Source organism: Chionomys nivalis, chromosome 3, assembly GCF_950005125.1.
Source record: "Chionomys nivalis chromosome 3, mChiNiv1.1, whole genome shotgun sequence".
NCBI classification, from domain to species: domain Eukaryota; kingdom Metazoa; phylum Chordata; class Mammalia; order Rodentia; family Cricetidae; genus Chionomys; species Chionomys nivalis.
The window spans coordinates 112,910,606-112,923,481 of NC_080088.1; the positions used below are offsets into that span (position 1 = coordinate 112,910,606).

Sequence of the window (12,876 nt, forward strand, 5' to 3'; positions counted from 1 at the left end):
AAAGAGCACATGTTAAATGATTCCATTTGTAACAAACATCCAGAATAGGTAAACACACAGACAAGAAGCAGAGACACAGTTCAGAGTCTAGGGAGAGGGAAGGATGGGCAGATGGAGAGCACAGAATTTCTCTGCGGATATGAATATTCTAAAGAATTAGATAGAGGAAATAGTTTGGTAGATCCCATGGAACTGGAATTCTTGGTGGTTGTGAGCTACCATGTGGGTGCTGGGAGCCAAACTCAAGTAAGTCCTCTACAAGAGCAGCCAGCACCCTTAACTGCTGAGTAACTTCTCCAGCTCCAGCTATCATGTTTAGGTTAAAAAAAATGAGATTAAAATTCTTTGTGTATGTGTTTTTCTGTTGTTTCTTCAAAATGCGTAACAGATTATTTTTGTGAAAAGCATATTTAAATTCTACAAAGCTCTATAAACCATGGTCATATGGTTTTGGTGTTTTATGTGTTTTGTTGTTTGTTTGTTTGTTTGTTTTTGAAACAGGGCTTCACATAACCTAGGCTGTTCTCAAGCTGTAGCGAATGCTGACCTTGAACAGATCTCAGTAACTCCAGGAGAGTGCCACTATGGCCAGCTAAACTTGTGGCTTATTAACTCAGAGTCCATGCCCGTGCCAGAAAGCCTACCTGAAGCCCCACTTCCTTCCTTTACTCTCAGCCCTGCCACAGCTGCTTATGCCTAGTGAAGTTTGGGCACATCGGGGAGACTACCAGAGACCACATGACTTCTTGTGACCTCCTAGGACACTTGAAGGCTTCACATGAGAATCTGGAGGTCAAGTCACTCAGAGAAAGATCTCTCTAGGGAACCAACAGCTGCTCCTTTCAGAGGAACTGCCACACACAGAACAAGGAGGAAACAAAAGCAAAACCTTTTCGAACTTTGTCAATTGTAAACTTGTTTGCTTCATCTTTAATGTCCTCAATGGTGGGAAGATAAAGGTCTCTTGGGATGCCGCCGTTCTCCTCATAGAGAAATTCAACTGTCTGCCGGGCGATATCCACCATGCCTGCAAACATAGCACACCGAGTAACTCCTCAGGAGACATAATCTTCAGACCAACAGGGCACTTACTCGTGCCTGGAACGAAACAATGGAGAATGTTTCCGTGCCCATATTGGGAGGACAGTTTCTACTCAGTTTAAATACTAAAGATATCACTTCTAGGAGCCTCAGATCTACCTTGCTAAGTGTGCCAAGGAGTGAGAGCACCTGAGTTAGCGCTGCTGATGTACAAGAAGTGAGAGCACCTGAGTTAGCACTGCCAGTATGCATCAGCAGAGCAGGAAGAGCTGGAGCCCCAGACCAGGATGGTTAACAAGACATACAACTATGCTGCATTTAACTCGGGCTAACTGAAGAACAAATGGGGCAAATAGGGAGGAGGAGAACATAAGAGCAGTGTTTGCTTCTGACTCTGCACACTATTTAGAAGGCAGAGAGGACACTAAGAACCTTCTACTCACTACTGAGATGTGCTGTGGGATTTTTGTTTGTTTTGAGAGGATCTCACTAAGTGGCCCAGGATGGTCTTGAACTTGTCATTTTGTATCACAGGACTGCACCACTATATTAAGCTGCGTTGTTTTTCCTTTCCATAGGAGAGGATATGACTATACTTATTAGCAAAAATGGCATTATCATATTAATTATATTAATAAGCCAAGTAAAGAGATGTTCAAACAGTAACAAAACAAAAAGCACTGTGGGGAGTTCAGCAAGGTGTTTCCTTTTGCTGTAGCTGTTTCAGACCCACAATCCTTAGCCACCACGGACAAGACAATATGGGTTGACAGGAGACTGTTTTTAAACAGCCCAGCCATCATACAGCTACAGTCTTCCATTCACTGGCCTTTCTATAATGAAAAGGGGTAGCAATGTGAGCACTCTCTAAAGGAAGTTGCAATTACAGAAGGACGCCATGGAAAGCAGCAGCAGTCACCAGGGTGGGCAAGAAGCTGGGCTCAGCATTATAAGATTACAGAACAGTAATCTTTGTATCTTTTTCAAAAGGAATAGTACAGAGGAGGAAAAACTACTGTTTAAGGAACAAGTCAGGGGACACAGGAAAATCCCATGTTAAACCTTCCAGGTCTTGTGGGTGGCCCATTAGCCTTCCCCATAGGACTCAGTGACAGCAGCTGTCCTCTGGGTGCTGGGAGCTATCACCCAACCTCCTTCTCACCTTTGTCACCGCTCTGTTGAAGGGGAAACGACACCACCACCATCATTGTTGTTATGACACTGAGGACTGTATTGAGAGCACTACTATACACCAGGATGTGATCTTAGGAACATTCATTGATTTCACACATGCTCATGAGGTAGAGACTCCATTCAAGATGGGGAAGCCCAAGCTCCATCAGCTAATAAACAGCCCATCTATGATTGCAGATGTGAACACTCTTCACCAGGCCACACAGCCTCCCAGGGCAACTATACCAGCTTCACAAGTCACACTGACAAGGAAGATCAAGTCTAGCAATGAGGGCAAAGGACCCTGAGTTCACTGACATGCATGGGGTAAGACACCATCAAGCCAGATATGCCATGTGAGGAGCACTTCTTCTCAACTCTATCTCCCTCATCCCTCAAGCCTCTGAGTGACTCTTCAGGTAACAGAACACAGCAGACCTAGTTGTAAAGCGCCCTTGATCTGGTCCAGGCCCGACTTTCGCTCAGCTTCATTGCGGAAGCGTCTTCGAATGGTAGGAAAAACCTTGGTCTCCCATGCTTTCACCAACAGGGCATAATGGTCCTCCTGCGGGGAGAGGAAGCCCGTGACCTGAGGAAGAGCTTCATGGCGGCACCTGTAAGACCCGCCCTGCTCGAGCCTGGCCTAAACACACACATCCAGGCACACCCCCACCCCCAGAAGCCCTTCCTCCTCAGCAAGTGCCTCTTTCCCTTCAAAGCCACCAAAGGGTTCTCACTATAGCCTAGGATACCTGCTGAGCTACCATCAAGGTACTTCACCCTTCAACAGGTAGACCTCTCTAGGGCAGCCCAGCCTACTAGACATGGCTGCTCATGGGTGGTTCAGAGTTGGCATTTGCCAAGGTAACTACTCACACAAGGACACAGCTGAAAGCTAACATCATAGGTTTATTCCCGAGGCTCTTACCTGTGGGATGTCATCATCATCATCGTCATCACTTTCATCATCTGCAATGGGAGGTGGATGGGGGTCTGGGCCAGAGGTGATGAAATTCTCATAGCTGAGTTCGACTTTATAATGGCAGGAGGTATCACTATCGTATTCTGTAACAAAACACAGTTAGGCCCTTTCCCTTTCTTTACCTTCTATCTTCTTTCACAGGTCTAGGGATGGGATCTTATCTATTCTAGGTATGGCTTTTACCACTAAGATACATGCCTAGCTTCTGTCAATGTATGTATGTATGCATGCATCTATCTGTCCGTCTGGCTGGCTGTGTATCTAAATGTTGAAATAGGGTCATGCTAAGTTGCTCAGGCTGGCCTTGAACATACTCTATAGCACACACAGGCCTTGAATTTATTATCCTCCTGCTTAAGCCTCCTGAATCACCTGACCAGGCTTAATATGATTTTTTAAAAATGATCAGCCGGGCGGTGGTGACGCACGCCTTTAATCCCAGCACTCGGGAGGCAGAGGTAGGCGGATCTCTGTGAGTTCGAGACCAGTCTGGTCTACAAGAGCTAGTTCTGGGACGGGCACCAAAGCTACAGAGAAACCCTGTCTCGAAAAACCAAAAAAAAGAAAAAAAAAAAAAAATCAGGAAACATTGCAGTTTTCTATCCATGTCCTTAATTCTACCAATTTATTATTGATGATCTCAGTTTAAAAGTATTTTTAAAAAACGAGTAACACTATCAAGTGAAGTAAGTGATTTCACACAAATGTCGGGGTTCTTAGCTTCCTACACGTACTTCCTATACCTACACTTTTATGTAGTGGGAACACTTCCAGTTTGATACCTTCTCCTGTATCTTTTTTTAGGAAAGCCTCTCACTGCACTTCAGATGCCCACCCTAAGTGGACTTGTGAAATTCACAGCACTCCTGATAGCACTAGCAGCAGGGCTAAAAGATGATGTGACTTACGTTGCTGGGCTGTGGCCACTGCAGCAATTCGGCATGGTGGCCCATGAGTGCCTGGGTCTGATGCAATACTGGTGCCAGCATCGTTGTCACTGTCAGATGCCATGGCAAATGGCAGAGCCTCAAAGTTAGCGCTGATCTCCTCTGCCAGATCAGTGCACAGGTCTGCAGCATTACGATGGGCCTGTCCTTCCGCATATGCAAATGGGCGGGAGCCAAAATTGGCTCGAGTTTTTGTGTTCTAGAAAAAGCAAATAAAAGATTTAGGATTATTTAGATTTTCTTTCTTTCTTTTTAAACAACAAAGTGCACTTCAGTGAATATTAAGCCTAAAGAATGGCCCAGGAGTGGGAAGCAGGAAAAATAGGCAAAGGAGCAGGTATGTGTGTGCTATGCCTGGAGTGCTGCAAGACCCACCACACATGCTCAGGTTCCTTGCCACTCACTGTCTTTAAGGCTCTTACCCTCTCCTGGTTACCAGTATTTTACTACATAGCCCATGCTCACCTCAAACATTCAATAATCATCTTCTTTCAAAATTTATTTTATGTACACAAGAATTTTGCCTGCATGTATGTCTCTGTATCTCATGTGTGCCTGGTATCTGAAGATGCTAGAAGAGAGTGTTGGGTCTCTCAGAACTGCAATTATAGGTGGTTGAGCATCTCCAGCTCCAACAATCTTCTTAACTCATCTCTCAAGAGCAGGATTACAAGTGTGCAAAACACACCTGGTCAATGGCTCTGTACCCAGCACTATTCACATGCTACTCATCTCTCTCTGTCTGCAACATTCTTCCCACTAACTCTCCAAGACTAGCTAATGTCCAGGCCTGGCTTAATCATCATGTCTTCAGAGGGCAGGGATATGCTTGGTACTCAAGAGACTAGTTCCCACTCTAAGTACTTATTAGTTTGTGATTATATATGTTTCTGTGATTATCTGATTAATTTCCAATTCCTCCAATTGATTATAGTGTGAGAGAGATAGACAGCATCAACATTTTGTTCTCTGCTTCAATTCGGAACATGATGTAGGGCTGACACATAGACGCTGGGTATTTATTTGCTGAATGAATGAAAGCAAGAGACAGGGTGAGACAGGAAGACCAGAGAAGCAGTTCATCTTGAACATGGGTTCTGCTGCTGCCTAGCTGCTGAGTACATGAGGATGGGCATCTGGACTGGGAAGTGGACACACAGGGGCTGCAGCATGTCATCAGTAATAACGTCCCATAGAACAGCAGGTGTTCCTGGGTGCTCCTTCATAGTCAACAGAAGGGCAGGGAGAGAGGGAGGGAGGGAGGGAGGAAGGGAGGGAGGGAGGGAGGGAGGGAGGGAGAGAGAGAGAGAGAGAGAGAGAGAGAGAGAGAGAGAGAGAGAGAGAGAGAGAGAGAGAGAAAGCGAGTGCACGCACTCTGGGGGAAGAGGAGTATTGAACTTTTGAGTCTTTACCAGAGGACAACTGTCCAGATTTCTGCCATACTACATGACTTAGAAGGTCAGTCTTATAAGCCTTTTTTAAGAGACATTTCACTGCCATTTCTTTCCTTGTTAAGGAAGGATGGCTAAGAGGTGGTCACAGCAGATTCGTACTAAATTCTGGACATAGCATCGTTCAAATTAAGACTGCAGGGTCCACCAGGGGAAGGAAGCACTTGTCCAGGCTTGCCATGTCCTATCACTGTGCAAAGAATGGCTAGACAAAAGCTTTTCTCATGTCCCTTCTGGTCAGGAAGACATTTCCTTAAAGAATTTATTCTTCTTTCCTATCATGGTGACTTGCCTTTTTCTGAATGTGCACCACAGGCCACATTCCCCCAGAGACATCTTCCAGGTATGGTGTGAGCCGCTGCCCGCAGTATGTGAAGTACACCCGGCCTTTGGCTGGCTGCCCTGGAGGAGGTGGGGTCCCCTCGGTCCTTTCCCAGCCAATTCCTGCCACATCACCTACAGCAGAGAGCAGGAAGGGCACACATTTTCCCATTTTACTATCAAGTGAACTGCTAATTTGCAACCCCGTGACTGAAGGACTAAGTTACAAGATAGCGGCTTTAAGGGTAATGGCTTCAGAATGTGGGAGTTGTGTTGTAACTAGCAGACAACAAGGGCAGGTGTTTGGCTGTCACTCAGAGACAAATGGCCCATTTCCAACTGCCAAGATTATTTTAACTTTAACCCATCTAGCTCTAAGGCTGGTCCCCACAGAAGCATGCAGAGTCAGAAGGCCCCACTGCACTCACCAGGAGAGAGTGTGACATCTAGGCGGACACTCTTCCACTGTAGCAGACTGGAGCCATTGTAGTGTACAGCTCGGCCATTGCTGGGAGGAGAACAAGGGGTCAAAGCTGAGACTCACCAGCCATGTGGCGGGACAGAAAGAAGAAAGGAGGGAGAGAAGGGGCAGGCAAGGAGGAAACCCCATAGTTGTAAGCAATGCTTTCCTAAACACTAACAGATTTCCAACTGGCACTATCTACATATGGCTTGGGGATATTATACTGTGCCTTTAGTATTACAACAGCCTAGCAAATCCCTAGCCTACATCATAGCACCATGGTATATGGGTTCAAATATGTTTGGGAAATGAAGAAAAACAAGTCTCTTGTTGCAGGATAACTAGGAAGGGATGGTATTGAGGAACCATAAACAACCAAAGAGAAAAACAACATTTCGCTGTCCCCACTTCCTCAGACACACAACCACACTTTAGCTCCCTGAATATCCATAAACACCTACAGGAAGTCACTTTCCCAAGAATACTGACCCACTTTTAAGACAAGGTTTCACTATGAAGCCTTGGGGGGCCTCGAACTCGCTATATAGACCACGTTGCCCTCAACCTCACAAAGATTTGCTGGGATTAAAAGCAAGACCATGTCCAGCAGCACTTTTTCTCTTTAGCTGTAGCAGGAACAGTCACTTACTTGTGGAAAAGGCAAGTGCCAACTGGATTGGTCCATGCCCCATCACGCTTCTCAGCTTCTGTAGCAAAGCCAAATGAGACGATTGGTCCAGTGTCATCATCAGTATCTCCATAGGAAACAATCTCAATCTCCCAGTAAAAAGACGGGGCCTGAAGAGACACCAGAAGAGGGTGAGACTCACAAGGCAACAATAGACAAGGCACACCACCTACCTCTTCTTACCAGTTTCAAGTACAGGAAGAGGCAGGGTTGCCATGAGCCTCTCACCTGAACCGGCAGTGGGGAGGTGGCATAGATAAACGTGCCCCGGGGAAGACCTCCACCAGCGCTGGGGTCAGCCAGGAAGGTGACAGACGTGAGGTGAGATGAGAACATGCAGGCACGAACTGGAGGGAATACTCGAGAAGGGCTCCAGGTGATCTCTTTGGGCTGCAGGAGGAAGAATTTCACTCAACAAAGCAGGCAAATCTCCTTACTCTCTCAGAGAAAAAAATCATTTTTATCTGATATGATTAAAATCTTGTTTCTCTGCTCTTTCTATTTTAATTTTTTGTTATATGGCTGGGAAGGGATTCCAAAGTTTTACATCTGCTAGGCAAGGACTCCCATTCAACTACACCATCCCTGTACACCCCTAAATATAAATTATATTAAAAATGTATCTTTGGGCTACAGAGATGGTTTAGAGGTTAACCGCATTGGCTGCTCTTGCAGAGGATCTGAGTTTACTTCCCAGCACTCAATTCTAGGGGTCTGATGCCCACTTCTGGTCTCCTCAGGTACTGTGGTGTATACACAGGCAGGCAAAACAACTACACACAAAGTAAGTCTTTAGAAGAGGAAAGCCTTATTTCTATTTTATTTTATTTTGTTAAGTCTAGCTTTTCCCCCAACATAAACTTAATTTCTTATTTTATATATATATATATATATATATATATATATTTTGTTTTTTTGAGATAGGGTTTTTCTATGTTGTCCTTGCTGTCCTGGAACTTGCTCTGTAGACCAGGCTGGCCTTGATCACTTTCCCTGTGTCTAGTCCTACTGAAATTACTCTCCTGAATCTCATCTGCTTATCTTCTTACTCAGCTTTCCATTTCTCCTTCTCGTGCTTATAATGATATATATATATATATATATATTTTTTTTTTTTTTTGGTTTTCCCCTTAAATGACATTTTTCTCTCATCATGCTCTCCTCACATAGTTCAATGTATACATAAGACAATCTTAGTTCAGTGCATAAAGAGAAGCTGTATTCCAAGGACACTGCTCAGATGGGTAACAGTGTGTGCTGTAGGTCAGCTGCTTGTCTCCTCATGCTTCTAATACTTCACTCAAGTGCCAGGCTTCCCTATGAGACACAGCTCCTCTCCACCCACCAATTTCAACACATCCTACACAAAGAACTGTAGCCATGAGAGGTTAAGGCTGCAATCACAGGCCTGCCAATAGCAGCCCAAGGAGTAAGTGTACACAGTGTATAGATGGTGGACACTGCTGTTGATGGACAGTACAGAAAGGGACTCACCAGGGAAAAGCCAGATGAGAACACACTTGCCTTTTAAACCACACCTCACTGTTTTCACCATGGTAACTGAAGATGCTGAGATGCCAAGTGATATTTGTGCATGCTTTTATTAAATGCAGCAATTTATTTACATGCCTCACAAATATAAAAATCTGTCCATCTCAAGTTAAAAGTATGTGTCTTTTGGTATGTTTGTGGAGCCATGTAGTCATTACCACATTCTGGTCTAGAGCATTTGTTTTCTAACTGTAAGCAATCCCACGCTCATCAGAAGTCAAGCCCTAGTCTTTCACCTGCTTCTCTCCTCCCCAAACCCCTGTTGACATCAATCTGCTGCTTCATCTTTTCTGTACACACAAACAGAATCAGGAAATCTATGGTACAGTGTAGGTGGCCTTAATGCAGTTATGCCATAGCTTGTTGCTTGAATATTATATTTTACTAACTCATTCAACATTTGATGGGCATTTCAGGTCATTTTCACTTTTGACTATTGTGAATAAAGTTGCTACAAGCATAAAAAATGCAGCAAAATTTCATATTTGCTATTTCTGTTTTAATTTCTATCAGTCATGTTCTAATACAGTGGTTTTCAACTTTCCTAATGCTGAAATCTTTTTTTTGTTGTTTGTTTGTTTGTTTGTTTTTCGAGACAGGGTTTCTCTGTGGTTTTGGAGCCTGTCCTGGAACTAGCTCTGTAGACCAGGCTAGTCTCGAACTCACAGAGATCCGCCTGCCTCTGCCTCCCAAGTGCTGGGATTAAAGGCGTGCGCCACCACCGTCCGGCTTGCTGAAATCTTTTCATACAGTTCTTTGTGCTATAGTTACCGCAAACCATAAAATTATTTTCATTGCTACGTTGTACCTATAATTTTGCTACTGTTATGAATCATAATGTAATAGACAGAGGGTCACGACTTACAGGCTGAGAACTACTGCTCTAATACAAAGCACATAACTTTTTAGTTTTGTGGGTTTATTTATTTATTTTGCATACATGCAATGTAGATGCACTGGGTGTCTCCTTCAGTTTATTTTTTGAGATAGGATCTTTCACTGATTTGGTTATACTGGCTGGCCAGAGAACCCCAGAGGTACTTCTGTTTCTGGTACCCTGGTATGGGGATTACAGGTACATGTCTCCATGTCTGGCTTTTACAAGGGTGCCGGGAAACCAAACTCAGGTCTTCAAGTTTGCACACTTTACCATCTCTCCAGTTCCCTAATTCTTTTAAAAAGTGTTTTTGTTATTCATAATTCAAATAAATTAATAAATTCTGCTCCCTAGTATAATGCTCCAACATTCAGAATGTCAGTTCAGTATTCTTTGACATCCAAAGGTGGCAGTACAGCTGCAAAAGGACTGGACAGGCTCATTTTAGGCAAGAGTTCCTCCTCTATGCTATACTCTCAGCCCCACACGCTCGTTCTAATGCCGCACTCCACTGCCTGTCCTTCTTTAACGGCAGAGTCACAGTCTGCAGGGAGGCATTTAGGTCTCACCTGTCTCCGATCAGCCTGCAGTGGAGGTGGAGGGGGTCGAGCACAGTCCCGGTAGAGCATCCTAAGCCGTTCACACTGCACCTCAACAACTGCAAGCCTCTCTCCTGTGGAGGGACACAGAAAATGAAACCTGTGAAACAGCTCCAAGAAACAGCAATATTCACCTATAAAGACCATCTCCATCCTTACAAAACAGAAAACACCCTGCACCATTTGTCTCCTCTCAAAGTTCAGCAGCAAGGCACACTGGGCCCAGGCCTGGCCCTGGAGTAGAGCAGCCTAGATTTGGAGCATCAGCAAGGATAAGGTACTCCCATGTCTTTCAACTGCAACCCAGGGCAGTGAGGGCACCCATGCCTACAGGGGTTTTGAAGATAAGATGGTGTGACTCAAGCCGAGTTTTCAGGCAAGTCTCAGACACTGGATAAACACTCAGCAAATGACAACTATGATTCTTATCATCTGAAAAATGGAGCCCACCTCTTTATTTTGTGTTTTTAAAATAGGGCCTTTGTATTTAGCTAAGGCTGACCCAAAACTATTTAGCTCTAGCTGACCAGGAAGTTCTGATCCTCCTGCCCCAATCTCCAAAGTTACAGAAATATAGGAATACCCAACTCATGCCAGGTGAAGGCCATTACACTTAAAATTCAAGTTGATTTTAAATATTAACATTGGCTGGGCATAGTATTGCATGCCTTTAATCCTAGCATCCAGGCTGGTGGAGCTGAATTTGAAGCCATCCTGGTCTACATCAAAGTTTCACATACTGGAGAGGTGGCTCAGCAGTTAAGAGCACTGGTTGCTCTTCCAGAGGACCCTGGTTCAATTCCCAGCACCTACATGACAGTTCACAACTAACTGTCTATAACTTCAGTTCCAAGGGATCCAACACCCTCACAAAGACACATCTGTATATGAGACATATAAAATACAATCAAATCCTTAAAAATTAATTAATAAAAAAAGTTCCAAACCTGCCAGGGCTACACAGTGAGAAAAAAACAAAACAAAAACCCTGTAATTCTTAAATGCAGGCTATCCTGAGGAAAGATGTCACCACAGACTCTTCATATTAATGTAAATGTAGAAGAGAAAGTACGAAACACTCAGGCATGGGCCTGGTGCTCACTGAAGAGTACTGCTTTCCTGGCTAGCAGGGGCTGAAGGGAGCCCTGTCTTTGGAGCTCAGCGAATGTGGACTGTGAGTACTCTCATCATTCCACAGACATGGCACCGGCACTCATTTGGCACTCACCAGCACTGCACTCCTGGGCTACGAGGTTCAGAACTTCCACAGCTGCTGGACACTGCTGTATGAATTCCTCACAAAACAGGCTGTCTTCTAAAAGCTGCGCCATGACCAGGCATGCTCTTAATGTTAAAAGATTCACAACATTTCAAAGTCATCAATGTTCATTCTTTAAGATATCAACTGTGAAACATTTCAATCAATTTTGTCATTTTTACATCTTATTTTTCCACAGCAGACTGGCTTAGAAATATATAGTTGGTCCTCCATATCCATGAGGGTCTGGACCTATGGATCTGACCATCCAAACTGAAAATATGTGGAAAAAGCTTCCCCTGAAGGAATGTATATGAACATTCTTTTCTGGTCACCATCCCTGAACAACACTAACTAGCACCACAATCCTTCCACAGCATTGGCACTACACAGGGAATCCAAGAAATCCAGATACTCCTTACAGTACATGGAGGACATATGGGTCCCATGCTTGTGTATTCCGTCCCATTCTACATGAAGGTGTGAGAAGCCACAAGTTTGGCATTTGAGGATGGCTCTGTAACCAGTTCCTCAAAGACACCATGAAGTGGCTGTCTAAGAAGCCTTTTCCCCAGTCATTGCTGCAATGCAGTTTCCACCAGGAGATACAAACTGCTGGGTGGCCACTTGCCAAAGCTCCGCCTCACTGTGCCTTGTGAACAATGACAGAGCTCCGGAAATAAGAGGGAAACAGAGGTATAAAATTTATATGCTGATCTCTCTCATTTGAGTCACCAGACATTTGAAAAGTTTCTGAGAAGTTCATTGTCAAGAGAATTGTGTTACTCTTGTTTAGCAGAGAGTAAACATATTTGTAGGCAAAGGTATCCCCTTTCTGACATAGAAATAAAAGCATTCTCTCATTTTCCTGTCACCAGGTTGGAAAGTGATGGACCTGAATCATTTAAGAAAAGTAGCTGGGTGGTGGCGCACGCCTTTAATCCCAGCACTTGAGAGGCAGAGGCAGGCGAATCTCTGTGAGTTCGAGACCAGCCTGGTCTACAAGAGCCAGTTCCAGGACAGGCTCCAAAGCCACAGAGAAACCCTGTCTCAAAAAACCGAAAAAAAAAAAGAGAAAAAGAAAATTAGCTGGGCCGGGCGGTGGTGGCCCACGCCTTTAATCCCAGCACTTGGGAGGCAGAGGCAGGCAGATCTCTGTGAGTTCGAGACCAGCCTGGTCTACAAGAGCTAGTTCCAGGATAGGCTCCAAAACCACAGAGAAACCCTGTCTCGAAAAACCAAAAAAAAAAAAAAAAAGAAAATTAGCTGGGCAGTGGTGGCATACACCTTTAATCCAGCACTTGGGAGGCAGAGGCAGGCGGGTCTCTGTGAGTTCAAGGCCAGCCAGGTCTACAAGAGAAACCCTGTCTTGAAACCCCCCCCCCAAAAAAAAAAGAAAGAAAGAGAAAAAAAAGAAAAAAAGAAAAAAGAAAGAAAAGTGGCTTGTGGAAAAAGAGGGGCATGACTGGGAAAGGAGGGAGGGAAAACGGGGAAACTGCGGTTGGCATGTAAAATAAATGAAATA

At 44.5% G+C, this 12,876-nt stretch overlaps 1 protein-coding gene across 9 annotated transcripts in view; it reads right to left on the minus strand.

The window, feature by feature from the left end:
• Positions 1-12,876, minus strand: part of Hectd4 (HECT domain E3 ubiquitin protein ligase 4) — a 183,850-nt gene that overhangs the window by 45,788 nt on the left and 125,186 nt on the right. For all 9 annotated transcript variants that reach the window (XM_057763496.1, XM_057763491.1, XM_057763497.1 and 6 more), the window contains 10 exons: positions 11,322-11,437; positions 10,064-10,167; positions 7,295-7,456; positions 7,028-7,176; positions 6,344-6,423; positions 5,887-6,050; positions 4,105-4,342; positions 3,143-3,279; positions 2,653-2,779; positions 890-1,027 (listed from right to left, as the gene is read on the minus strand). In XM_057763496.1, coding sequence (XP_057619479.1) covers positions 890-1,027; positions 2,653-2,779; positions 3,143-3,279; positions 4,105-4,342; positions 5,887-6,050; positions 6,344-6,423; positions 7,028-7,176; positions 7,295-7,456; positions 10,064-10,167; positions 11,322-11,437 — 1,415 coding nt within the window. The remainder of the gene's footprint in view (positions 1-889; positions 1,028-2,652; positions 2,780-3,142; positions 3,280-4,104; positions 4,343-5,886; positions 6,051-6,343; positions 6,424-7,027; positions 7,177-7,294; positions 7,457-10,063; positions 10,168-11,321; positions 11,438-12,876) is intronic.